This window comes from Bombus bifarius, unplaced genomic scaffold, assembly GCF_011952205.1.
Source record: "Bombus bifarius isolate JDL3187 unplaced genomic scaffold, Bbif_JDL3187 scf7180000008178, whole genome shotgun sequence".
Taxonomy (NCBI): Eukaryota; Metazoa; Arthropoda; class Insecta; order Hymenoptera; family Apidae; genus Bombus; species Bombus bifarius.
In genome coordinates this window covers 1,148,112-1,174,622 of record NW_022884495.1, presented here as the reverse complement: position 1 = coordinate 1,174,622, position 26,511 = coordinate 1,148,112, and the positions used below count along the sequence as shown (strand labels likewise).

Below are 26,511 nucleotides of genomic sequence, written 5' to 3'. Positions count from 1 at the left end.
TTAAGATAGTCTATAAAGTGGTCCATTTATTATAAGCAGGAAACTGGAACACTCGAAAGTAGAGTAGTTTCCACAAATTGTTTCTTATATTAGGACGGTAATCTTAAAATATCATACAAAGTACATATATACTTAAACAATATGCAAGATTATTCCAATGACACACTGTATCATGTAACACAAAAAAGAAACTCTGAAACATTCTACATTCTGTATAAAGGGGAAAAAAATCAATCATAAAACAAAGAATTATTTCTAATTTCTATTAATAATCACACAACGCCAATGTATAATGAATTACGTAGAAAATGATTGTCAAATATATAATAATATTCCGTGGAATAATCTTAATCTAAATGAACAATCTTATCTAATTAACTAGAAATCGTAGAGACCCTACTGAAACTAGCAAAAGAAAGGGAAACTGCAGAAATTTTCATAAAAAATATATTATTAAATTGCCATTATAAGTACGAATAAGTTCCATATAATTAAGAAGCACATATAGATTTTTAATATGTAACAAACGTTTAGTCACGCCCTGTACTATGGGTGAAAAATCGCTCTTCACGTGTAGCATTTTTCAAAATAATTTATTCTCCAATATGAACAAGTAGATCGTGTAGCAGGTTGTCGATGACGATACGAGCGCAGATCTTACGACACATTCGCAGGGATTAGATCCAGTTTCAATGACATATAGAGTTCGTTAAATAGGCAGAAAATGCTTTATGTATACGCATTTATAATATCTGTGTCCGACTTCTTAAATTAACGAATTTCTTAAACAAGCAAACGCGCTCTGGTCATCGCGCGTCCGCGCCACATAATTTCATTCTAGAGCTTAGTAAAAAATATTCTTCGCTTTCCTAGACAATTTGCAATTAGATCGGTCTTACACGTGTTTCTTTAAAAGTCGTCCTTAAGGCTCAATGATCACGGAACACGGGAAGCCTCGCTGTACCATTGACTACCGTACCAAGCCATCCTTATAATCCTCATAAACTCTTCAAGGCAAAAACAATTCTTCTTAAATATAGTGTAACGCATAACTCACCTTCCCATCGATTGGTTCTAGAAAACTCTTTTTCGTTGTATATCTTTAAATACCTGTTTCGAATTTTTAAAGACTTTCGAAGATTTATAATAGAAAAGTCAACATCCATCATAACGACAATTATTACGGAGCAACGAATAAAAATTATCGAATATTATTTTCAAAATCGACGCTCCATTGTTCTAACGCTATTTTAAAGAGATGCCAGGTACATTTTCATTCAATGGGTGTGTCAATTATCAGAATAGCAGATTTTAGGGCAGTAGAAACTCAAGATTTGAACATCAATAAGAATTGCATTCTGTAAAGATTACAGTTTGGTGTAATGTTATGTCGCAAAAAGAAATCAGGTCGTATTCTTTTCTCTTTTTTTTTTTTTTTTTTGTAATACTTGTACTTGCTTCTACATTGCAAATTTTTTCAAAAGTCTGAAATAAGAATTTAAAAATATATAATAAAGAAAGTTATACAGCTCTTAAATGGGAAGGAAAGTGACTTATCGACCATTCTCTATATGTTCAAGCATAGTGCTGAAGAATTTGATTCATTGCGAACATGTATAACAGTATCGCGTTTATTAATTCTCACAACGATAAGATTTCGATTCTGAACGAAATTACATGGTCGTAATAGCCGTAACAGCTTCGTTATTTAAGATCGATATTAGTCTCGCTTAAATGCAACGAGTTATAAAATGTTTCATAACGTAATTATAAGGACATTTATCAACGTACAAAGATAGATACCTATTCAGAAATATTTTCGGGAATATTTGAGATGAATCGAATAATTGTGAAACAATGGCGGCCACCTGTGTCCCGCGTAAAGTAATCCTGGAAACTCTACAAATGTTACTGCACGAATTCGAATTATTTTCAAATAGACTGCACGATATAGATCGATCATTTTCTATCACACGAAAATAGATAGTATTGTCGAAGCACGAGTCTTATCGAAGAAGATTGCTAGTCAGAATTCGTATGTCATAGGAATACATCGAGGTATCGTTTCTGATGTTAAGATTATCGATATCCGGAAAGGGACGAGAACGCCACCAGAGTAAAATATCTATTCAAAGCGTGTGTGCCTACTTTCACGAATTCGTGGTGCAAAAACAGGTTGAACCGCTAAACGTTAAGGTACGTATCCAACGATATATTATATTATACGTTATTAAAATCGCTGTAGTGCAAATAAGTTCGATAAAGTAAAGAAATCAATTGCCATCTTCTTGAGTAACATGTTCCCGATACGAAGAAACGCAAACTATTGATACAACGCTGATAAGCTTGTCACCGTAAAAGGATCAATTAACACAGAGATCCTGCATGTTCTTTAAACAACAAAAAAGAAAAAGGAGAAACAAAATAAAAGAAACGTCACATGTTAAAAATCAACAAGATTTCTCCACGCATTTCTAAAAATCAATCCGTAAAAAAAAAAAAAATAAACAAAAATAATCACTAAAGAAAAGAAAGGATCACAAATTAGCTTTTCTGTTCTCAACAGGGCATATCGTGCAACTTATTAAATCACGAAGAAACATCAAGTTGCTTCCAACAACGTCCACTGTCCTACACAGCTTTGTGCACGCAAGGAAACATCCAAAATACACAAATTGTTCGAATCGTTGCATCATACCGATCGATATCCGCGAAGCCAACTCATTTTCCACGACTGACTTGACTTTTTTTTTTTTACTTTTTTGTTTCGTTTTAATAGACGTTCGATTACGTAGACGACATCGCATAGCCCTGATTAATAGCAATACGCAGTGGAAAGTGATAGTTTGTAGCATAGGGCGAAACACCGGCATCGTGGATCGACGCGTCAGCATGTTACGCAGAGAAGAGGCAGAAATCGATGTAAACTCGAGATGCCCAACTCTAAGACAGAAGTTTGTCTTCCGGAATGGTCGGGCTGGTAGCTGTTGGCGCCGAGCGTAACGATTCCGTGTCTCGAAGCATCTCATTGAAGCTTTGCATTGAGCTGGATCTTGAAGGCACGACTTTCGTCTGAAACATAACGTACCATATTAACTATCTTCGGCGTCGGTTTTCAAAAGCTACAAAACAATCCCCAAATCTCTGTTGACCCTGTTCTATTAATCCGTTACATACGAAACAGCCGGATTTCTTTCTTTCACTAACCTCTGTCATCCGATCCGCATTTGTTCTTCGTTCTCGCATCTTCACCCGCATCTTTCATCAATGCAAAATTCCACATATTCATACGCACACACGACGCCGTTCATCCTTACACGCACTCGCGTACTATGTTTTCTTTCTTTCGTTTAACGCAAATCAGTGTTAACATTATTCATAAAATACGTCAACGTGGTCCTATTAAATTAAACAATTGTCAACTAACTAAGAACAGCCAGTCTAGAAATAAAATATTTCGAAGCCTAAGAGGATCACGATGCACAAGTTGAAAAGGACAAGTTGAATACACGTAAATTAAAACGAACACAAAGAATGAAATTTCACACAGCGAAATTATTCACGATTCGTCTATTAAGTCTAAAAGCGTAATCCTGGTATCCAAAGACGAAACGAGTCGTAGCGTATGAGTCAACTTGTTCGCATTATTTCATTCTCTTTCGTAATATGCTCAAATTACGTATAAATCCGATATAGGACACGCGTTATTTTATTATTAAGATCTTTAAGAAGTATCAACGCGTACGATCTTTTACGTAGAATAAAAATCCAAGAGGTTCATGAGAACGTAACATTTACAGGGGGCTCTAATAACGTATCTTAATTAACATCGGGTCTTAGCTATCTTCTTCCGATCATTGTGGACGCGTTAAGGAAACTAAGAGGGTCACGGCCCGCAGTTTAACAAGCCAGGCTTTACAAGTTTTGTGTTATCATTTTTTAAACGAAACTTGGTGGAGCTATGTGTCGCTGTCTACGGATAAAACGACAAAAAAGATCTTGCCAAGATTAGGAAACGCTCGAAATTCGCGTAAAAATCAACAATCTAGAAATGGGCCGAAGAAACGCGACAGGTTTAACGAAAGCTCTTCTAAAAGGTTAAAAAAGAAGCGGAAAATTCGTTCAATCGTCGGTAACAACCTTCATGTTCTCGTAGGCAGATCCAACTCGTTCCTCTAGGGAACGGAAGCTGTCGGAGTTACGCATCTGGCCGAGCTTCATGGATAATCCACTTCCGAAGCCGCCAAGAATGCTGGTCGTCTTCTCAGCCGTGGTCTTGAATACAGACTCTGTCTTCTGGAATCTGTGGAAGGAGGAAAATGATAAATATTCATTTTACGCGGAACTTGTTCTGTCCAGGCAAGGTCGCGTTGTCCGTGGTCACAGATGCTTTTGCTCGGGACTTCGATAATGACTCAAGCTCGATGTATATGTCATGCATTTTACTTTCACACACACGGCAAGCTCCGCAATCTCGTAACCACACATTTACATCGCGTTATTCACAAGCACTCCGTGGCTCATCGTTAGATTGCCATCATTAGAAAAGCTTATGCTTCTCTGCTATCGTTACTTCTACGCAAGCGGCTAACAAAAGACGCTGTTTCGTGGCAACCCGAGGTCGATACACCGACTTTCTATCTTGGACACTAATTAGCTTAGCGGTGCGTGCCTTTCTATTTTTCTATCTGATTATTTCTCGAGCCTCTGTACATACTTCGTTTCGTCCACGTTAGAGCAATTTTAGAACAACCTGAAGCATTGTGAATTTTGCGCGAGTGGCGTGACAACGTGCAAGGGAACATCGTGGCAAGGGGAAGTTATGTCTAATACGTATAAATCGCGTTAATATCGTGATCCAAAATTTCTCTCGGACACAACCCTCAAATGGTGCGGCGCGATCAGGTCGCTCGCAAACGTAACGTATGTCCTTCCACGTTCAGCGCGTTGTACTTCTCGTTGATTGCTTTTGGTACTCTTGCGATGCAGAACGAATGGAGGATTACAGGAGCCACGGGTTTTATTCATCTCACGGAGGAACGATTTTGAAATTCGAGATATCGATCGATCTCATGTTAGTAATTTCTCTTTCATCGTTTAATTTTCCTATTGAAATATGTGGCAACAACTGTTTACCAGTGTCTCGGACGTTTTAGAAATATCGCTCGTCGTTACATTATATCGTTGATTTGTTACGAAACTACGTTTATCAGCTGTTTCTAAAAAGCTCGTATCTTTGAGTTTAACAAGATCTTCATCCGAGTTATGTAATCACGTAATTTTCTACGATATAATAATATCGATGTAAGCAGGTTTTCCCTGTGTGTTCCTTAATTGTTAACGGGACTATTTCTCGATCAATTATCTATTTATTGCTCGTTTATCGACGATCTGACTCGCGCTACACCAGTCGAGGATTCTAAGGAAGAAAAAAGAAGGAAAGAAAAGAAAGGAAAGAAGAAAAGAAGCTTATTTTAGTCGAAGACGATTACGGTTAACAGTCGATGGAAGAAATGTTGGATCTGAAAGGATAACACGATTGCTTGTGTACTTACAAAGTGTTCTCGGTGACCGCCTTGCTGAACTGACCGAGTTTCTCGCCGACGTTCTGATAACTGAATGAGAACCCAACCAAAAGTCAAAGAAAAGTGTTCTACATGTCTGAAGAGCAGAAGTAGCAGAAAATAAACGAAAAAGGTACGGAGGGCTGGCAGCCGTCACCTTACGCGCAATTAAAAAATCAACTTTCATTAGACGAGTGCGGATATCCATGTAGTCCGGATAAAATCGAGAAAGTAGAATAAAATTTATTCGTCTGACGTTTTGTTTTTTGAGAAAATGAAATTCGGAAGATTCCAGAGCAATTTTTAACTAAACACGTTTGCAACTTCATTTTCTCAACAACGAAGTCTGCCATAGAAAAATTTCATTTTACGTTCCTGACTTATTTCCCCGTGTTTACTTATTCCTGTTAATTACTCGCTCGTGCCCAGTTGGTAATCAGTCGAGTTCGCGTTAATCGATTAAACAAACAGTGAAATTCGATTTTATCGGATACGGAAGCTCGTATGAGAAAATTTAATTCTATTCTTTTCCTATTATTTCGAATTTGTTTGCTTCCATAGAATTAACATCGTTGTCGACTGTACTACGATTACATACTGGCACTCCCTGTATTCTATTACATTTCTATCATACCCAACTATGACACTTCGTCACGATGATATAAGAATCCAGAATCGAACCCGCCCCGTTTCTTCCAATCCGTTTGAAACCCGTCAGATACAATGACAATTCTGTCTATCCGCACACATCTAACTGTAAGTCGTTGATACACGTGTAACTGTACAAAAACTTACGTATTATGCATGCGTTTCGTCTATCGCGGTATCTTTACAGGTGATTTAAAAACCTGTCGAACGAAATAACAAAATGGGATCTCTCAACAACGGACATCTACTTAAATTGCGCGACAATTGAGAATGCTTTACGAAGAGACAAACGAACCGTTCATTTGCCAAATTCGATCAACATGGCGAAACAAAAATTAACAGAGAAAATTGACGAAGTTATAAAGATAGTTTGGCGGTGAAATTTCAAAGATTTCGTAGGGTAAAGTTGATCGTTTTGGCCCGTGAACGGCACGAATAGACGCATCGATTCCGATAAGGACGAAGTTACAGCAACCTCGACGTCATTTCTAGTAGCGACAAGCTTTCATAGCTCTAGCTCGAACCGCACAAATTGTTCGCGTGTGGCATTCGTAACTGTGCTTGAAGTCTCAGGCATCAGCAGCATGCGGTAAAACGAAATTAACCTGTTAACAGAACAGCTACAGTATAATTAAACCGTAACTGCTACGTAAATTGGAAATTATACATTGGCTCTCTCTTCGATAGAATTTTCAGTTACCCTAACAAAAAGTTGAATCCTTTGTACTGTAGCGGCGCTGTCACAGCAGCGTTCATTGATATAGTATTAAAAAGTTTCGCTTTGTTTAACGATTTAAAAAAAAAAAAGAAAAACGGGAAAGAGAAATAGGTCGCTGTGTAAATACGTTCAAAGATATTCATAATATTTTTCTTACGAGAACGAAGCTTTCGATTTTAAAAAGGAAGATTCACTTTGTTCGATTTTCACAGGTAAACGCATAGAAGAGGAAGAATAGAAGGTTGCTATGTAAAAAAAGAATACATAGACATTTATAATATTTTTCTTTCGAAGCAGCAGCTTTTCGTTTCAAAGAACTTCATTGAAAAAGTACGCTGAATTAATCGTATCGTAAAAATTGTCAGACTACAAAGAAAAAATGACAAGCGTAAAGAAAGCGAAGAAGAGTATTATATAAATCAATTCACAGACGTTTATAGTGTTTCCTTCTTTTCTTCTGAAAATGAAGCTTCTGATTTCAAAGAGTCACGAAGCGTATTGATTTAATATCCACGGAAGCACAACCGTAATGTAATTCGTACGAAGGAAATAGAGAATTTTCTAGCTAAATAATTTATCCGTCGCGAATATTCTTTCATTCAATCGTCGAGAGATAAATGACTAGCTCTGCTCGATTAACAGATCGAAACAAGTATCTCATTTAGCGAAATTAAATAACATAATCGAGTATCAATTAAATACGTAACGATGAAATGGTTGAATAGATCATGCTGCTGACAAGCCTGCGCGTGACAGCGCTGGCAAAAACCCAGCCAGAGACTCCGTTCGTGCAAAATGAGGGTGAAAGATAAAGAAAGAAGTACGTGCTTCTGCAGGACTGAATAAAAACGTACACTTGACTCTCCTTAACGTTTTTCAAGCCCTGATTCATGTCGTCGGTGATCTCTTTCCAAACGCTGATGCCCAGCTTCCTCTTCAGCTCTTGAGAGACTCTGATCTTGTTCGCCAACACGTGCCTCAGGGTTTGAATCTCCTCTTCCACCTACGACACGCGGCTTCTTCAGCTTCTTCGCGAAATAGTTAATCGTTCATGCTCGAGTTTCTCTTTTGCGCTGAGACTTTTCGGGTAATTAAGCGTAAAAAATCCGAGGAAACTATGTCGAATGTATATATTATTTGCAGTTTATAAAGGGAATTGAGCTATGTGAATATTAATCCGCCATAATCGATAAAAGTGACGTTTTTATTCGTAAAATTATTGTATTTAATAATTGCAAAAACGTTTGCGTCTATTGAGAATTATTTTTCCAATGAGCAAGGGAATTAAAGATTCAACGCAAATGTTCTCTAACGAAATATACTAAATACTAGTAGCCATAGTTATGTGGAGGATGTCTAAAAGGTTGAATAAAAATATAGCTACAATTTTTTATAAATTTGCATAACCATCGTAGCTCGATAGCATGATCGTTTTATTTGAAATACAAGTGCGTATATTTACGTTGTAATTAATAATTCTCCAAAATCCATCTTCTATCTTTGAAAACGTGTTTGAAAAAATACAACTAGTTGAAGAAGAATAAGGACCTTGAGTATGTATAGGATAAAACTGTCTTCGCGGAATTAATTGAAATAGATCTTGTAGCCGGTGAATTTCTTGCTGGTCATATTTCACAATTCTAGCTATTTCAGTGCTTTAAACGGAATGAAAAAGCGTGGCGAGTACGTACCTTGGCCAGTTCCGCGCTCCATTCCTCCTTTTGGCGATTCTGTTCTTCCAGAGAGAGTCCTTGCAGCTCGTTCACTACGTTATCTGACGTTGGCGAGATGTAATCGGCCGAGTGAAGAGTCGCGTCTTCTCCTGAAACCCCCGAAAAGCATTAGAGAAAACGGTTTCGTTGCACGAACGTTAAAAATTATACATAAAATATCCAAAATACGCTTAGATTCCATAATGGTAAAGGCGTGGAACAGTAAACACCAAAAGCGTTGTTTAACAATTATTTGAACAATTCTGTCCGAAGTCAGCTCTGTACGGTAGAATATAAACTTTGAACGAGTGAATTCAGTCGATAGAAATTTGGTAAATTAAATAGTTGCGAAATTTCGTTCGTCTAAATAAAATTGTACATGCTATGTACGCAACTGGACAAGTCAAAAAGACAAGTCGTATCAGTATCGTTCGTATTCGATTTAATTCATTGCCCGATTTTATTACGAATAATCGGTCCAAATCGAGGAATCGGTCAACGTGATCAGACTCACGGATATCATAAAAATAGGACGTAAAAAGTTACGCAAGTGTACGACCGCCGTAATCGAAGGCGAATGGATCATTGCCATTTTATTGATCGTGTTACGATTAGTCATAGCCTCTCGAATCGCAGATGCTGGTCTCTTCTTACATAGAGAGTTAGTTACATTGTTGTTATGTTAGCTGTTGCAGTAGTCTGTTTACGTTAGTTATGACTTTTCATGAAATCATCGTGTCAGATTTTTACGTTTTCTGATATTGATATTTTTAGAATCTAGCTTTTCCTGGCACAACTGTATCCAATCTTGTGTATCTATCGATAATTGTTCGACAGGATAAAGATAAAGCGAAAGAAAAGCGTCTAAAAAGGCTCGTATTATATTTAAACAGGAAGTTAATATAAAATACGCGCTACTAATGATATCAAGAGATATACATATATATATATATGCACGGCTTTCCGGTTTACGTAAACGATTGCACCAAATTAAAAATGTTGAATTAACGAAAAGGAAATCCGGAAATTCCGCGCAATAACATCGCGAAACTCTGCATTTCACGTGAGAAACAATTTACGCTGGGTGAAAGTAATAAAACGGCCGTGAAAATCCGTGAAATCGACGGATAAAGCAGTTTTTCTACGTTTTCACTGATAGCACGACGATAGTAATTTTACCGTCTCTAATCTGTGATTTATATGATTTTTCAACGATTGTAAAATGACGCGAACCTGAGATAATTATAAGCTGACACGTGCTCTTTCTTGTGGCAAAAGGTCATAGTCTTCTTTACAAGACAGATAATAAAATAAAGCATGTATAAGGTGAAGTTGCTATTTGCAGCAACAACGAAAAAACAAGACCTCGCAGTCATTAATAATGCCAATAACGCTTCAATAATGATGCTTAGTAAGAAAGATTCGCAGTCGGTTATAAAATTTATTTTAAAATGTTCCTGATTTTTATTTTACATTTCCGCCTGTGTCTTCGATGGTAGTAGCGATCTGGTGAAACTACGTACGTAAAAGTGTTAATCTCTGTGATAATTAGTCACCGTGAAAGACAAACTTCGCGTAAAGCGTGCAAAATTTGTGGCAACAATCTTCACGATTCCTTGAAAACCAATAAAACGTCTCTCTGCTGGTACAAGAGAAGCGGTTTCAAAGATATTTCGATGTCTGAATTTTAGGCTGCGAAGATAAGAAACGGATTAGATAAGCGGCTCGTCTTGTTATATATAAACACACGATTTTTCTACGAGACACGAAGCCCGACGTTAAGGGATTAATATTCAAGAAGCAGCGCTTATTTATGCGATGAGACGCGTGAAGTGTAACAAACAAGCAAGTAGCTTCGAAAATGTCGATAATATCGGAAAGCATTATTTTCAGAAGAATCGAATATTTAGGAACGCGTCACAGATTTCAGGACATATTTTTCGATTAAAGGTTCAGAAATATATCACGAGCCGAATCGGTGAATTTCTTACATAAAATTAGAAATTTCATCGTATAAATTTCACGTCAACTCTATTTAAAAATAGTTCTTCGTGCTATTAATGTTTTCCTAACCATACATAGATAGAAATAAAAAATAGATTCATCGACTATCGAAATAATAGCTTCGAAAGCTAAAAATACAATCAACCTACGAGTACGCGTTGCGTTTCATCGCAAATCTTCATTGATACAGCACTCACAACATACAAATATAAATTTTCCGCCGAAAAGATACAAGCTCGACATTGCTTCGTTTCTCCAATGTTTTCTTACGACGGAACAAGTGCACGAGGGAAATTTATCGCGACAGTAACATCCTTTGCCTCTAAATAAAATACAAAAGTAGTTTCTTGTCATTACCAAAATGGCAGCGTAACGTTACCCTGGTGTACCGTTGCCCGTCGGTATTCCGTGGAAGCAATACCACGAAGCGTTGATATAGTTCTCACTTTCATATCTTGCAACATCGTTCTACTTTTTATGGCCGTTTATATATGCATCTACCGGTTCCAATCCACAATTCGCGCAAGAGCGATAAATATCCCCGTGAAACAACAGCTTGGAGCCGGCCCCGAAAAAATATTTTACTTCGAACTTCAATCGGACGTCTAAAACACGCATAAGCTATAAATCTGCAACGAATACGTGTATTTAAAGCAATACTTTAGTCCAGCTGGGAATTTTCAACGCAAGCGCATCGCGTGACCGCCATCTATCTACACACGATCTAAACGAGCTCGATCTCGACCGTAAATAACGCAATTATGTACAACACTCGTAAATTTATAGGGCGCCGGATCTCATAATCGAAACACACATATCCAACGAGGCGATGTGATCGACGTATCGATCGATCTGTTGTTGTTAAAAGTAACGATAAATAATAACGAACTGTTTTACCGAATACGAGGAACAAAACGTTCGGGAGAAGAACCGGTACAAGATACGATATTATGTACTTCGCTTCGGAATAATTTGTAGAGGTTTATGTGTAGAGGGCGGTTGGTCGGTAAGGTTTAATGGACGAGATTGCTCGTTGTTGAAACCATCGAATATATTTAAAATGATAAATTAGTATACAGATAATGCTCGCAAAGACGCTCGTACTAACCGATTCGCTAAGACAGTGTATAAGTCGTAAAATAAGACCGCTAGTGACTCGTTAATTAAATCGCTGATAATTCGTTGATAACTGATCGACAGTCAGTTGACTGTAATTCCTTTCCTCGCGATCGCGTCCGTTTATTTATACTGGTCGGGGGAGAACCGGAAAATTCGAATTCGTCTACGTTTGACGGTTATATGTAGCGGCAACATTGTTTTGCCCGGAGTTTATTTGTTCTTACGTTACTTATAACCTAATGGTCTCGATACTTCGAGACAAAACAACAACGTGATTTGAATTGTTCTCTAAATCATGTGCCGCTACAAATTTATACGCCGGACTGTACCATTCTCGCGAATTATATGCTGCACCTTTTACCAACTCGAGGAACTTCTTGTAATTTTGGCTGTTGCTGATCTTGGCCAGATACGGCTTCGAGAAGTCCTGGAATATCACTCGAACTGATTTCCTCTTTTTCTTTCCGTGACCAGTGGCGCCGTCCTCGCCGTCAGGCGTCAAAAACTGCGTCTCCACCGATAGATTCGCATCGTCAACCACGATCTCGTCTATATCACCGTTCGAGTCCCGCCAGCAATGGACAATAATTTCGTCCGCATCGTCGCTCAGCTCGTCTATGTCGTCGAAGCTGGGAGTTGCAGTTAAATTCGAATAATAAACGTCTTCCTCGTACTCCAGCGACTCCAACTCGTGTTCGTTTTCACTCGAGCAATCCTGTTCACCGTGGCCCGTACACACTCTCGATCTCGTACTTTGTTTCGAAGAACCTCGGCGATCTTCGACTTTAGCCTGGTCCTGTTTAACGTCCGGCATATCGGTTTTCATGTCAGCGGAGTTACTCGTTTTTCTTTCTTCTCGAGGTATCGAAGCGAAAATTTAATTATCATTCGATTCGTTCACTTGCTTATCTCTTTATTTATTCAATCTCGATCGAATCACGTTAGACTAGTTGACAGCAAGGTTCGTAGAATAAACGGACGAATGAAACGCGAAACAGCCACTTTTGACCAGTTCGTTCGACCGAGATTTAACGTTGCAAATAGAAAACTCCCACGACATTGCGAAATTGTCAAACGTTTTTATGTCTAATTATCCTTTGCATCGGAGATCGTTGATAAAATGCTTGTCATGTCGAATGAAACGTCCTCTTACTGGATATCGCGTCTTTGTTCCTTCGCTACCGGTAAAACGACTTCCTTCTAAAAACTGTTTACCGTAACCGCGCCAGTCCCGCTAATAAAACCATTTGCACAACTTATCCGTAGATCACACCACAGCGATTATCCCCGTAACGATCTACGAATTAAACTAAAGTTTTTCGTCGGAAGCGCTGGTCTCACTTTCGTGAACAGCACGGTGACCAATCACGCGTCTCGCGCGTAAACAATTTTGGTTGAAGTTAGGTGTCGCACACATCGAAAATTGCCGCGAAAAAACTTCACCTCTTAAATCCAGGGTTTTCCATTCGAGTAACGATTAACGACGATTCGCTAAAACTTTTTTGCCAACGATCCGAACGACCACGTGCGTCGATCGCCGCGTGCAGACGACGATCACAGCTGGCACGATCACGCTTCGTTTTCCCGACGCGAACAGATCGCGAGTTTCGAATTTGACCAACCACGGCGCTAGTATCACCCGGCCACGTATCCACGAAGGAAAGAAATCGCGGCCAGTTATTTACCTGTTCCTCTTTCGAGAAGGTGAAAGAGGAAGGGACCTAGGGTCCCCACCATTTCCTACTTGTTAGTCCCTCCGTCTTTCCTTGCAACTGATGTTGTCTCGCGTGGCGAAATAAAATCTTTCTCGTTCGTCAATTTCCATTTCTACTTCGAATTAGCGACGATATTCGTCCTAAACTTGGCATTTAAAGATTTAACGAACGTTCATGATACATAATCCTCTTTCAAGCTCGCCATATGCGACGCGGAATATGCCCAGAACCAACGATTAAACAGCAATAACGCTCGCTTTTATGTTCATTGACTTGTTTCTAGGTATTTCGCGCACCAGGAGAAGATGACTTTTGCTACGAATTCGATAAATCGATTCGATTATTTTCCTCTCACCAACTTCACGTTGTGCAACATCGCGTAAGTAAATTCGACTGGCATCGAAAGGTAAAAGGACGGTGTCCGTTAGTCTTTAAGATAAAATAATTTTTGTACTTTTAGCGCGTGATAATGCGCATACACGCTTCTCAAGGATCTTGATCGAGGATAAAAAAGATGGATTGGGGATAAAGGAAAAAAATACGCGCCTGTTCCTACCAAGGATCTCGTTGGATGAGGATGACGGAACGGAATCTTCAACGGTTCGATGACCCTGCTCGGATATTGAATTTCCTCTTGCGGTATATAAAAATACGGATGAAAAGTGGCGTTAAAAGGAACTACCGGTTTGAGAGATCTTTTTCGGTTATATAAAATTTTTATAGTACTGATAGCATCGATAGCGAGTGAAAGTCAATTACGCTTATGTAACAATTCTTTCTTTTTTTACTATAAAAAAATGTTCTCAAAGTTATTAATTTTAGATCCTGTAGGAAACGTTCGTGTTACATTAAAATGTAAAATTTCAATGCGGAGTTATTTTCGTTTAGAGCTTACTCGTTATAAAGTGCAGTATTGAGTAGGTTGCGCGCGGTAAAAATGTGCAATGTAACAGAAGAGACAGAATCAGTTCTAAAGTAGCGTTAATTTAGTGCTGGAAAAATAATCTACATCGTAGACAGGAAGTATTTCACCAGAATTCTTACAATGAATTTTCCAATTCATTTTCAATTAAATTCCATTTGAAAATTAGATGCCACCGCCAGCGAAGAATTGCGCGTATCAAATTGCAACACGACGTTCGATCCACCGACAATTTGTTAAAAATTCATATACCTAAAGAGCCATCAATCTTCCCATAAAATAACAAACAGAGTAAAAAGAAATGATTAATTCTGAACAAACATGCAATATATTGAATTATATAGATATAATAGCGTTTAAAGGTCTTTAACACGCTAGCTATAAAAACAGGACAAAGAACAAATAGGAAGCGTGACAAATAGGGATATAACACGTATTTTCAATACCGAGAACTCGGAACGAAGTTTGATAGGACGGGATCTACGTGGAACCGGTTCATCCGCTTCTTTCGTTTCGATGTAGTTCTAAACGTGACCCTCTCTCGGTAACAGGAACCTCAAGGTTAACGGCTGGTTGTCGTAATAATGCACGGATGAAGTGACCGATCGTTTGGAAATATTAAAAATTCCATTGCCGTTCTACGATCGTGTAATTATTATTTCGCTACAGATATCGAACAGCGATAGGTGTCGAACGAATCCTGCTTTCCATTCCTGCAAACGTGATTTATCGAAGTGGGTCGCAGAGTAGATTCGATATAGTGACCCAAGTCCTGCTTTTGTGTAATTGAGTTTAGTATAGATTAGCGGATGCAATAAACCTTAACGATCAAAGACAGCTTACGCCTATCTTTCGATATTTTAATATCGTGACAAACAATTTCTAGAAAAATGGCTAGATCAATATGTACATGTTTACGAGCGTGTTTTTCTTCTGATGTTAAACAAATATTTATTTTATATTCGGAAAGGGATAGCTTTCTCGTGATACAAAATATATATTCCCTGTATATTCGTAAAAGATGTTAGTTTCTTAATGTGGAATATAATACTGCGTGTATATTTATACGTTAAAAGAAGAATTGAATCCCTTTCTAACGTCGTATGAATATGTGTTCGATATTTTGCGCCAGCAGGGTAGCTGCGAAGTTAAACTTATTTTTATCTTAATAACGAGGAGCGTCTCCTGTTCTCCAGCGGAACGTTTCCTTATTTCACTATCGAAACGCAGAAGGTAGAACGAATACTTGGGATTTTTCGCGAAGCAACGAATCAGTTCGAGGACCTTACGTGCCTTCAAGTCGACCGAAACACGCGATGTCGGAATTACGGTGGGCAGGCCCGACGTTAGTTCAAGTAAAGATCGATAAAACTGCCGTGCCAAGTATTCGCGATACTAACAGCTTGCCGTCCAAGTCAAAGTGGCAAGTGAACTTTCTCAACGGTCTGAAGTTACGCTTTATAAGTTTCGCTTTGGCCGGTATCGATGCTGCGACCATCTTTTAATAAATTGCTCGCCGAGCGAATTTCGCTCAACCAGGCTTCGGACAATTCAGCTAACGTGAAAGCGGAATGAAAAAGAAAGACAAAAAGATAAAAGATGAAAGTGGAATTCGAGGTGTAATTTGCGCCGATGAGTACGCTTTCTAAGCGAGGAGATCGTTTGACGTATTAGCTATTGAATCGAAAACGCGGGAATTCGGGCGGCTAGAGAATTGTGGTCTTATTAAGAGAAATGGAACTTTTTTTAGAAACGTGAAATTAATTCTACCTCGTTAGAAAATCGAGAATATTCTCGCATCTAGCGAATCGGCTGCGATGAAAATTTTGCCATTTATTAAACGTTGCAAAAAAGTACTAAAATACTTTGGATATTTTTCTACGATATATTATTCTACGATATTTATATTATTGTGTGCGTTGTATTATGTGCTGTGTATTTCTGTCACTTTAAATTGCTCACAAATGCACGAAAATCCGCTGCTTAGTGATGAAAGTATGAATGCTGGTTGCAGAAATTCTCTTCGATAACATTTGATGCGAGGAAATTAGTTCGATTATTATTCCTACATATTTAAATGTCAGGTAAAGTTTTTTAAACTTCTCCTATGAAATGTAATGTATACGTACGTTTTTTAGATGAATAATATGCAGTAATTTATGCATTATACGCGCCAGATGGCACGTTGCATGGGCAAGCAATAACAGCAATATTATATTAGCACGACAGAGGAACGGCTATTGAATGTGCAAGGGAAAAGCGGACAAAAAGTGAGATATTAAACGGGACGAGTGCTATACACTTAAACTCGTTGTCGGCAGAACGTTTTGCCTTTAATTAATTTGCAGTGTGATTGAAGATGGTATCGTGGCTTTGATTTTCTCTCGTTTTCATATTCGAGGGGCAAATTTTTCTACGCTATTCATAAATCATTAATATTTTGAGAGAAAATAAAGTAAAGTATGTTGACGAATTTTTTTCGATAAGCGTTTAATATCGCGTTAAATACAGGAAGTAAACTTAAGACCTTATCGATGATCATAATATGAGTGAAGTATGTATATCGCGTAAGCATGTATTCTATGCTGGATCAGATTTTATTCTAGAACATTGAATCTCTCAAGAATGAGAATACTTTCAATGTTTGGTTATTACCATTGAAAGTCCTTGATAAGTTTGATAAACGAAAATATTTTGTTTAACACTATGTTGTACTATATGAAGAAGCAGTTAATCGAGTGGCTGTCTCTAACTAAGAAATATAAAAAGATATATTTTATATATTCTCGAAAACCGCGTTGCTACTTCAGCTATTTGGAATTTTTGTTTTACGGTCTACGGATCACAGACATATTTGCGCATCCACGTGAAACCGAATCTGAATTCTACTCTTTGACTTAGAAACGCGAAGTCGAGAGAATATCACGAGTTCACTTCGTATGGGAACTGAAAATCGACGACAATATTTCTATTTGCTACCATTGCATATCGAATTGACGTCAAAGTAAATGTTGTTAATTAAAAAAATGAGATATTCGCGTGAATTTTAATAGGCAAAATTAAATTAATTTTAATCTTGCGATAACAACATTTAATCGATCTTTTTCTGCCATTTTTCACGCAATGAATTCATGGTGGAGAATACAAAAACCGATAATCAACTGCTAAACAAGCGTATGCAAGCATAAAGATGAAATCGTTTAAAGTACACGTTACAATGGAGCACGTAATTGAGAAACCTTCAAACTATAGTTACCTTCTAAATTTGCCACTGAAATTCTAACCGGCAATTATTTCTAACAAAGGTTTCTGTAACGTCCATGACTAAAACAATTACACTGGAATGTAGATTACGAATCTGTGAATGTTGACTTTCACTTCTACTTTTTATGCAGCTGCACAGGAATGAAAAATGGGAAAAAAGACAATATTTTCTTTATCAGACAAAACGTTAGATTCGGCTAAAATCAAATTCCTATTTCTCTGTTACGTTAGAGAAACTCTATGTTAACTTCTCTTATTTGTATTAACACGTTAAGAGTCTTTTATCCCATTAAAAATTTCTTTTAGATTCAAACTAAAACGATGAGATCGAGATACGAGAAATCGTAGAACCGTAGAAAAATTAATAACAAAGACGAAGTATAAAAATCTTAAATCTTGTTATTAAAATAATAATTATTATTTTACGTATTGTAAAATCAAATGCAAGAGAGTCTCCGATATTTTCCAGTGAGTTTTCCTTTCTATATGTGTAAGAATAAAAATACATATATTTCTCTATATATATCTTAAGTAACATGTTTTGATTTAGCAAAGATGTAACATTGTAGAAGTACAAGTACGATGCAATTTTACCAAATTATTAAATGCCAATTGTGGCAAAAAATAACTACATCGGAATAAACAAAAAATAATCTAACAGTGTAGATAATGTTTCGTAGTGTTCTATGAGGTGAAAGAGTAATGGTTGATAAAAGCACTGAGCATAACAAGTTCACTTACGACTAATCAGATTATGCAATAGATCAATGTTTGTACATAACCAATTATCTTCCTTGCGATTTCAAGAACAAGTACGCATACAGTAGAAAATTTATGTTGTTTCACGAAGCGTATATGAGAAGCGATAGAAGAGAAATAAAAGTTATTTGTATAAAAAAAGGAGTCATAAATAGGATGCAGGAATACAATCTCGTTTCTTTATGAATTTAAAGATAAAAATTGAAATGTAATAATAATTCGGATATATTTCAAACTTTTTAATTGAATCGTTTACTTTACGTTAACTAATTAATTACGAAGCTAATACAATAAAGTAATAAAACATGTAAGTACAGATATTGAATTTCTATTTGAGATAGTTGTAATTTTCAGAGTTAAACAAACGTTTATACAGCGAGAAGGATAATGAAATAATTTCTTAGACTTCTTGTCAAATATCTGTCTGTATTTTTAAAAACAACGAAACAATGAAATATTCTCTTCTTTCTCCTACATCGTTTCGCTTTAGTAACAGAATTACAAAAAAAAAAAAAAGAAAAACAAAATTAGACTGTGTTAATAAAATATGCTACCAAGTCAATATATTTTCACAAGTTCGTCTTTTAGAACTGTTCTATTGCTTCTGACATGTCGTATATTTTTCGGGCCAAAGTATACAATGACGTATCGGAGACTTGGTTCGATGTAAAATAATCAACAATTTGTTTATTTTGCAGAAAGAATTGTGAGGTTGACGTACATAGAAAATCGATCGTGTGTATTTTGAAATTTCTAACAATAGAAGGAACATCAAGCCTACGAAAATACGAAGTTACTAGTACAACTGCCGCATGAAAATAACCACACAGAATTTGCTTTCGCGCATTGTGTGAAACAGTGAAAGCAATAATATGGCGGAAGAGGAGCCGTCGTCGAAACGTCGATACACCAAAAATCGTGTACTGTTCGGCAAGAATCGCGTTCAAATGGAATTTCAGCGAGAAACAAAATCGATCTGACCTTCTCGACAGAAGGGTGAAACAGGAATAACTGTACAAAGCATTTTTTTGCGTGGCGGTATTACATTGCAACCAGAACGACCGCGCGACGCGATTTCCGCGAACACGACACTACGGCGGCCTCAGCTTTTGCAACTTTCTCCTTGCGATTCTGTTCGCTGGAGAATCAATGAATAAGGGCACTGGTTTATACAGAATATTACAAAAAAAAGGATCTAGGACTAAGTTTATAGTATTTACGGAAAACCGTAAAAAATGTACGTTTCTCTCTCGAATTAACATACGCAAAACATTAATTCTTTTTGTAAAAAAAATACAAAGCCCTTAATATCTTAATCCGAAGATTAATCCTTTTTGGGAAAAATACAAAAACTCGTTTCCACGTTTCTACGAAATTTTCGATACAACTTCCTCTCGTTTTAATACCAATTATCACATTCCTAATAATATGAATTAATATTATCAGCAAAGTTTCAATCTCATTGCCGAGATGCAAAACCTCGCTAATTTATATAAATAAAATAAATATTTCGCTAATTCTTGACGTGAAAACTAGTCGATCCTAAGTACCAAAATGATGTTTAAATTAAAAAAAAAATTGTTAACTACGACGAATATTCATGTGAATAGAACCATCCTTTATCCTTTATATCCTTTATCCTTTGGATCACTACGAGCCAACTGACAATATTGACAATAAGAAGTTCGTGAGTAACCAGCGGAAAGGTTCACCGTTACTCTTCCGATTGGTTCGCGGAAAAAAAGGCGAGCGTTTCGCGTAAATCAGTCGTCGCGATACTTCCGCTCGTAGTCGGTTTACACGCGGTAAACGGGAAATATTTGCATTGAAAATAACGGTGCCGTTTATGACAAACAGAGTAAGGGAAAGTATGCACGAAACTTGGCCGTTAAACCATGAAAGATAAAACACTACGTGTGGGCCTTTTTAATGTTTGGCGTAGGCCGAGAAAATAAGCTCGGTCGGAATCTAGAATCTCGAAAGCAGCGAGGAATAATTCTGCTCGATGGGTTCTTCGTCTTTTGGATCGTGCATTGCGCAGCTCATAGATCTTTGATGGGATTAAGAATGAATGGTCAAGAACGTGGAACGAAATGGATTCGCGGTAGGTACGAAATGAGTTCCTCGTATTGCAAGTAATTTCTGGTATCCTTGATATGTTAGGTGTTTCAATTAATAATATATTTTTTGATGTAGTGTTATTTTTGCGAAAGATTAAATTGGTAATATTCGTGAAATATATAATATCCGAATTAATTGTTTAAAAGAATAAAACTTCTATTGTGGGTATAGTGGTTATAGAAAAAAAAGTCATTGGATATGTTTTACAATGAAGTGTTTCTTCTTATCAGGTAATATACTTTTAATATTTTTGCAATATTTATGGCATTCCTAGTCTTTTCAGCATTTTTTATAACCTCTACGCATATAATTCTACTGCGTTTAGTATTTTATGGTCTTTGGCGTCCCTAACACAATTCGCTGATATTACGTAATGTTTCTATTAATAGGGTTGACTAAAATAGCACATCTATTTTTATTTTATGAATCGCAAAAATATTGTTCCGGCAATTTGAAAAATTTTGCAACTTTTATACCATCAATACTATAATTGAAGAGATTTTTGGTACCAAGTATCCTAAAAATATGAGATACGATAGGACAAAGATAACGTGTATGATGTACGTTGTATTTTATCAAAATATTTCACAAGAAAACAGGTACTCCAATTTTACGTGGAAATCTAACCTAAGCCTAAACTACAAAACATATACTCCAATTTTTCAAATTCGTTCAAATAACTTAAAATACCCTTTAAATTAAGTAAAGTAAGAAAAGAAACCTATCTATTTATACTGAAACCTAGTTACTATTTTCAAAGTTACAAAAAAAAAGAAAATGATTTTTAACTCGATCTAATTAATTGAATCAACCTTAACCAATTCCATAATCGCTAGAATAATAAAGAAATAAGAGTCGTATAAGACGTGTAATTTTCATATTTTTCCAACAAAGATTGATTAAATACGAGCAGTAATGATACGTGTAACCATTAAAAACAGTGTATGTGTGTAGTACGTCAGGGCGATAATAATTTTCGCGATAAGAAGTTAACAGCGACGACGATATTACTACACGAGTGCCACACGATATAGTTAGCGACATTTACCTATCATCGCTAAAATATCATTATCTTTCTAGCCACTTACGGCTACGTAATTATTACGAACAAAATACAACATCCTAACCGCATACTCATGTTTCATTCACGAACCAAAACGTGCACCATCTGTTCACAATGTTGATAACAAAACTAAATAAGCAAAAAGATAAAAATGTTCGATATTCCAAGAACAATAAAGCATTTAATGTATTTCAATTTTTCATTGTTTTCAACGCGTATTAAGTAACAACGCATTTACATAAAAAAACGGAAAAATGACGAATAGTGTACGTACAAGTAAATGCTGCCCTCTCATCTCGTTAAAGACCACCTTAAACAAAGGCTGGACAAATTCTAATCACGTTAGCGTAATTAACGAGCGCCGCGAGACGAGAGTAACACAAACCGGTATATATATATATAACGTGTCATGTATTTGTCCGCGTTATTGGAGAGGTTAGGGCAACAATTGTTCGAACGGTGTACGTTCCGACTTCCTTAAACACGTCATTAACTTTCAACGATAAAATCGTAAATGTCGTATAAATAAAAATAATGTTACACGAAATATAATATTCAATATGTTGAACATAACATTCACGGTGTTGCATAAAATATAATATTCATTGTAAAAATCTCGAAGTACTTTCGACAATTACGTGATGCAGAATGGCGAGTGATATTTTTCTCGATATCGGACGATTATCGCGTTAGATCGATCGTGCGTCATTCAGTGAGACAAGTGAGTGAGACAAGATTTTAAAGGCTACGCGAAATGTGAGCGATTCGAAAAAAAAAGTCAGCATAGGTTAGAACGCGTTAGCCAGAAATATCGTGCAATTTATATTCTACATACATAAAATTATATTTCTTGTAAAACTGCTCTTTGAAAGAGAAGAATGTTTGAAGTGGGCGGCGTGTCACGCCGAAAATATGGAATGCGTTCTTGCAGAGGAAAATAAGAAACGTAAGTCGGGAAAAAGTGGCGTCAGTGATCTCACCTGTTGGTACGTTGCTCATTTTGTCGAATCGATGCGCTTACGTGGATGTTCCCTCTCGCTCGCACACGGATCCACCACTCGCGGTTAATCAACGAAACAATAATACGGACACGTTTTTCCGCGAGAACTTTCGAAATGTGGATACTGTGACGTGTTCACTGCTACCGAACCGAGATCGATTCTTTCCGGATCGCTTCTGAGGAACGGCACCGCGGCCATATTGAAAACAGTCGGCGAGTGGCGGCGCCAAGCGACCAAGCAGGAACTAACATGCGCGCAAAACCGCGTTTGAATTTGTGGCGGCATTTCATGATTTCTGCGATATCAAATTGCCTACCTGCTCTGTACAGTAGCTGCAAAAAGTATTGACACAACATTGTATCTATTAAGTTATTTACGTATTAATCAATTAGGTTCGAGCAGATTAAATTTTGTACCATTTAGTAGTACTTTCGTATGATTACATAAATTTCATCGTTCTATGAAAATAAAATGCAGAAACTGATAAAAAAAGCTCTTCATTGAAAAATAAGGATATATGTTTCTAGTTTCTGTAGCTACTGTACGTTGATATTGAGATATTAAAAATGTGAAAAAAGTGTGCGTATAACTGGCACTATAACATGATTCATGAAAATATTTGAACAGTTACCGTAGAAAATGGTAAGAAGTATAAAATTTTGTGGATAAATATATGTCTACGACATTGTGATAATAAAAGAAAATGACCATTTTTCTTTATAACATTTATTTCTAATATTTATTTATCTATGTACAGATACATACATTTGTCTATGCAACATAAATACAATTATATTCTACAGTCCGTGACCCCGATAGTGTAGCTCTTCTAAATATTATTGGCGCTCTTCAAGTAGTATATTTATATTCTGCCGTTCTTATTATTAGTGTAATAATAACAATTCGCGTTCGTAGTCAATGGATCATACCGATCATCAGAAACGTTATACAGAAGCGTAAGAATGTTTGTTATTACGCAGAGATCAATTCCTATAAGTGTATGTATAATCCGTGCGTAATACTGTTTTGTTTCGCAGTAATACTGTCGAGTACATTAATTAATGTCTATGTGCTGTGATGTAGAGAGACTATCTTATCGGTGTTTATCAATAACATCTTTCTTTCCTTCGTCTACGCGACAATAGTCGAACAATTGACTTTAGTTGAAAATGAACTCCATATATTCTAAATTATCATTACAAGTATCACATTTTTTTTTAACATATCATTAGCCAATAATCTATTAATTCATCTAATCTTGTTTCTACGTTATTTAGTACAGGCGAAAAATTAGAGTTGTTTAAATTATTATTAGAAATTTAAAGAGTCTTTTACATTACGAACATAATATCAATGGCGTATGATTTTTTAAAATAATATGTAAATTATCACACAACTAATTTCATAAAGAAATCGCTTTGTACAAAGATACGTATGCTCTGTCATATTCTAAAATGATATCATAATTCTTCAATATAAAATACGTATTTCAAATTATATATAAATATAAATAAATTACCCTGAAACGAAGAAACGTCTTAATATTAACTTCTATTGTATAAGACATATCCAGTAGCAATTAATTGATGTATAAAGTAGCCGGCCAACGATATAATATGTACAAACTACCTCATATTCTACTTTCTCCAAGGTGTTGCAATCATTTCAATTTCATCCCTAAACAAAGGTGAATTATGAAATATGAAATCGATAAATAAAGTAAAAGCAACTGGTGGTTAGCTTGAAAGATTCTTGAAATACAATATACATACAGTTGTAATACACACGTACGTCTACCAATTATGGTATCACTTATGACAAATATTTCGTCAAAGTTGATCAGGATCCTCTATAAAGCAACACATTTGGATGATTTTATACAACAAACTCTAAGATTTGATGGATGTTAGCTTCTCAAAAGCGATGAACGTACTTTTAGCTCATACTGGCCTAAATGTCCACATAGTTTTGTGTAAACAAATCGTTAACAAACCGCGATTACAAACACGGCCGGACGACACTTACACGCTAACGATAAGCTGAGCTAAACCCTATTTATGCACCGGTGAAACTGGCAGAAAATGTGTGAATACGTACGACTATACGTTACACGTTCGAGAAAAAATTAGCATGTTGTATTAGCATGTTGTGTTGGCACCGCTGAGTATTAAATAGCCTGATCTACGTTATTTTTAGATTTCGAATCAAACTATCTACGCTATTTGAAAAAATTAAATTGCCATACGATCGTCATTGGTTAGTCGATCATACGCGCATAAAGGCTCTCATGGCTTTTAGCTGTCGTAAATGAGTCTACTATCGAAATTATGGAACCGAATCGGAAAATTTTGTAGACAATTTTTATTGTGTATTTCTAACTCTGTTCGAGGATTTTCACGAACGGTAAACAGTTATGGTTGAAGTAATATAAAATAAAATTATAAAATAAAATAGCGTAAATCAAACTTTAGTTTAAATCAAAATTTAAGAAGTAACGGTGTTGGAAAAATTAGTTACATCGTTGACTTCATTCGCAAAAATACGTTCCAAGATAAGTTGCATATTTCTTACGGATATCAAATGGAGATTTGAGAAATTTAATTTAATTTAATTAACCAATTTCCAGTAGTATTATCACGTGCTTCGAATCTATATGTCAGATTTTAAAATAAATATAAATTTAAAATAAAAATAATAAATAGATAATAAAAAAAATATCAAGAAACATCATTATGCAATTAATATACGCAGTGAATTCCATAGACACAAATTTCGACAGATAGTAACCTTGAAGAAATCCCTATACGTATGATGGACCATTACCATCGAGCAAAAGTCGCTTCTGAATGGAGTCGGATAATGTAAAAGACGCTAACGAACCGACCAAAGGTCTGAACAACACCAAATGAACTTACGAAGAAAGAATAACGATTAATATTAATTTATTGCTCGTTCGATGCGTGGTTACGAAGCTTCCCCGGAGACTTGAGCTAACTATTTTGAGCTAACTTGGTCGAGCGATCGCTCATTCCGCTAGAATTCACCGCCTCGCGCGTAAAATCCTTCTAAATCATTAATATTTAGATACAAGTGTATAGTACAGTCGCTGTATGTACAGAAACCTACTAGTCAAAACTAACGTATCGAGAAGGATGGCGTCGGCTATGGGCCGTGCCGAGCTCTCGTTTCATTTAATTCTCTTTTTGTTATAAAAATAGTGTCAGAAGTGATCTTGTGTGTTACATGTAATCGTAAAAACGAATGTGTTTGCATGAAAAAGATACAATCGCTGCGATCTCTCGATGGTTCTCCTGGAAGGAAATCGAACAGAAGTACCGTTTCTGTATATGTCCTGCGTGTGTGAGTTTATACGAAGTGCGACGATACAGCTTCAGGAATAATTCTGGGCGGAAATCCAACAATGTAGACAATTACCTTCATCTGATCGTTTATTATTAGTTAACATCGATACCAGAAATTATGTTAATTAAGGATAACACGAACAACGAATCAGCAAACGATCCTAGATTTTAGTTAAAAAGATTAGTGCAACGGTAATAATTTAAAAAAAAAATGGTAATAAACGAATTATTCTAGAAACATTACTGTCATATCTCGTACATGTATTGTGTCTGTCTTTATGTCATAAAAAATTTGCGGCTATTCGTTCACCACAATTTCGTTCTACAACGAACATCAACTAACGGATGGACGTCGTGCTGTTATCCTTGTGCCATGGGAACCACCTTAACCGCCCATGCGAAGCTTTTATAACCGTTTACCGGCCGCCACTACTCTCGCAAAGAACAGCTCGTATAATGATAAGAAATTTATGTAACCCACTTTCCTGAACGAGGAAAAACAAAGATGGCATAAAGAAAATAACAATAATTCAATTTTC

General features: G+C 36.4%; 1 protein-coding gene across 4 annotated transcripts; it reads right to left on the bottom strand.

Annotated features, from left to right (window-relative positions):
* LOC117209645 (tumor protein D54) lies at positions 1-22,847 on the bottom strand. 4 transcript variants are annotated; one of them, XM_033451893.1, is made up of 6 exons: positions 22,590-22,847; positions 8,622-8,752; positions 7,785-7,933; positions 5,556-5,615; positions 4,141-4,303; positions 1-3,072 (listed from the first exon to the last, which is right to left on the bottom strand). In XM_033451893.1, exons 1-6 carry the CDS (start codon positions 22,606-22,608, stop codon positions 2,944-2,946), a joined length of 651 nt encoding a protein of 216 aa, XP_033307784.1. In that variant the 5' UTR covers positions 22,609-22,847; the 3' UTR covers positions 1-2,943. The 4 variants fall into 4 exon arrangements, with proteins under 4 accessions (XP_033307784.1, XP_033307781.1, XP_033307783.1 ...); XM_033451890.1 differs by lacking the exon at positions 22,590-22,847 and adding an exon at positions 12,120-13,134; XM_033451892.1 differs by lacking the exon at positions 22,590-22,847 and adding an exon at positions 11,026-11,270.
* Positions 22,848-26,511: the final 3,664 nt, after the last annotated feature.

What these genes read in the sequence shown, in the direction of transcription:
- LOC117209645 (XM_033451890.1), bottom strand. Translation starts at nt 12,591, where the DNA reads ATGAAAACCGATATGCCGGACGTTAAACAGGACCAGGCTAAAGTCGAA. An exon ending in GGAGCGCGGAACTGGCCAAG is followed by an intron (nt 7,934 to 8,621) that starts GTACGTACTCGC and finishes CGCGTGTCGTAG; the next exon opens with GTGGAAGAGGAGATTCAAAC. An exon ending in AACGTTAAGGAGAGTCAAGT is followed by an intron (nt 5,616 to 7,784) that starts GTACGTTTTTAT and finishes GTTCTCATTCAG; the next exon opens with TTATCAGAACGTCGGCGAGA.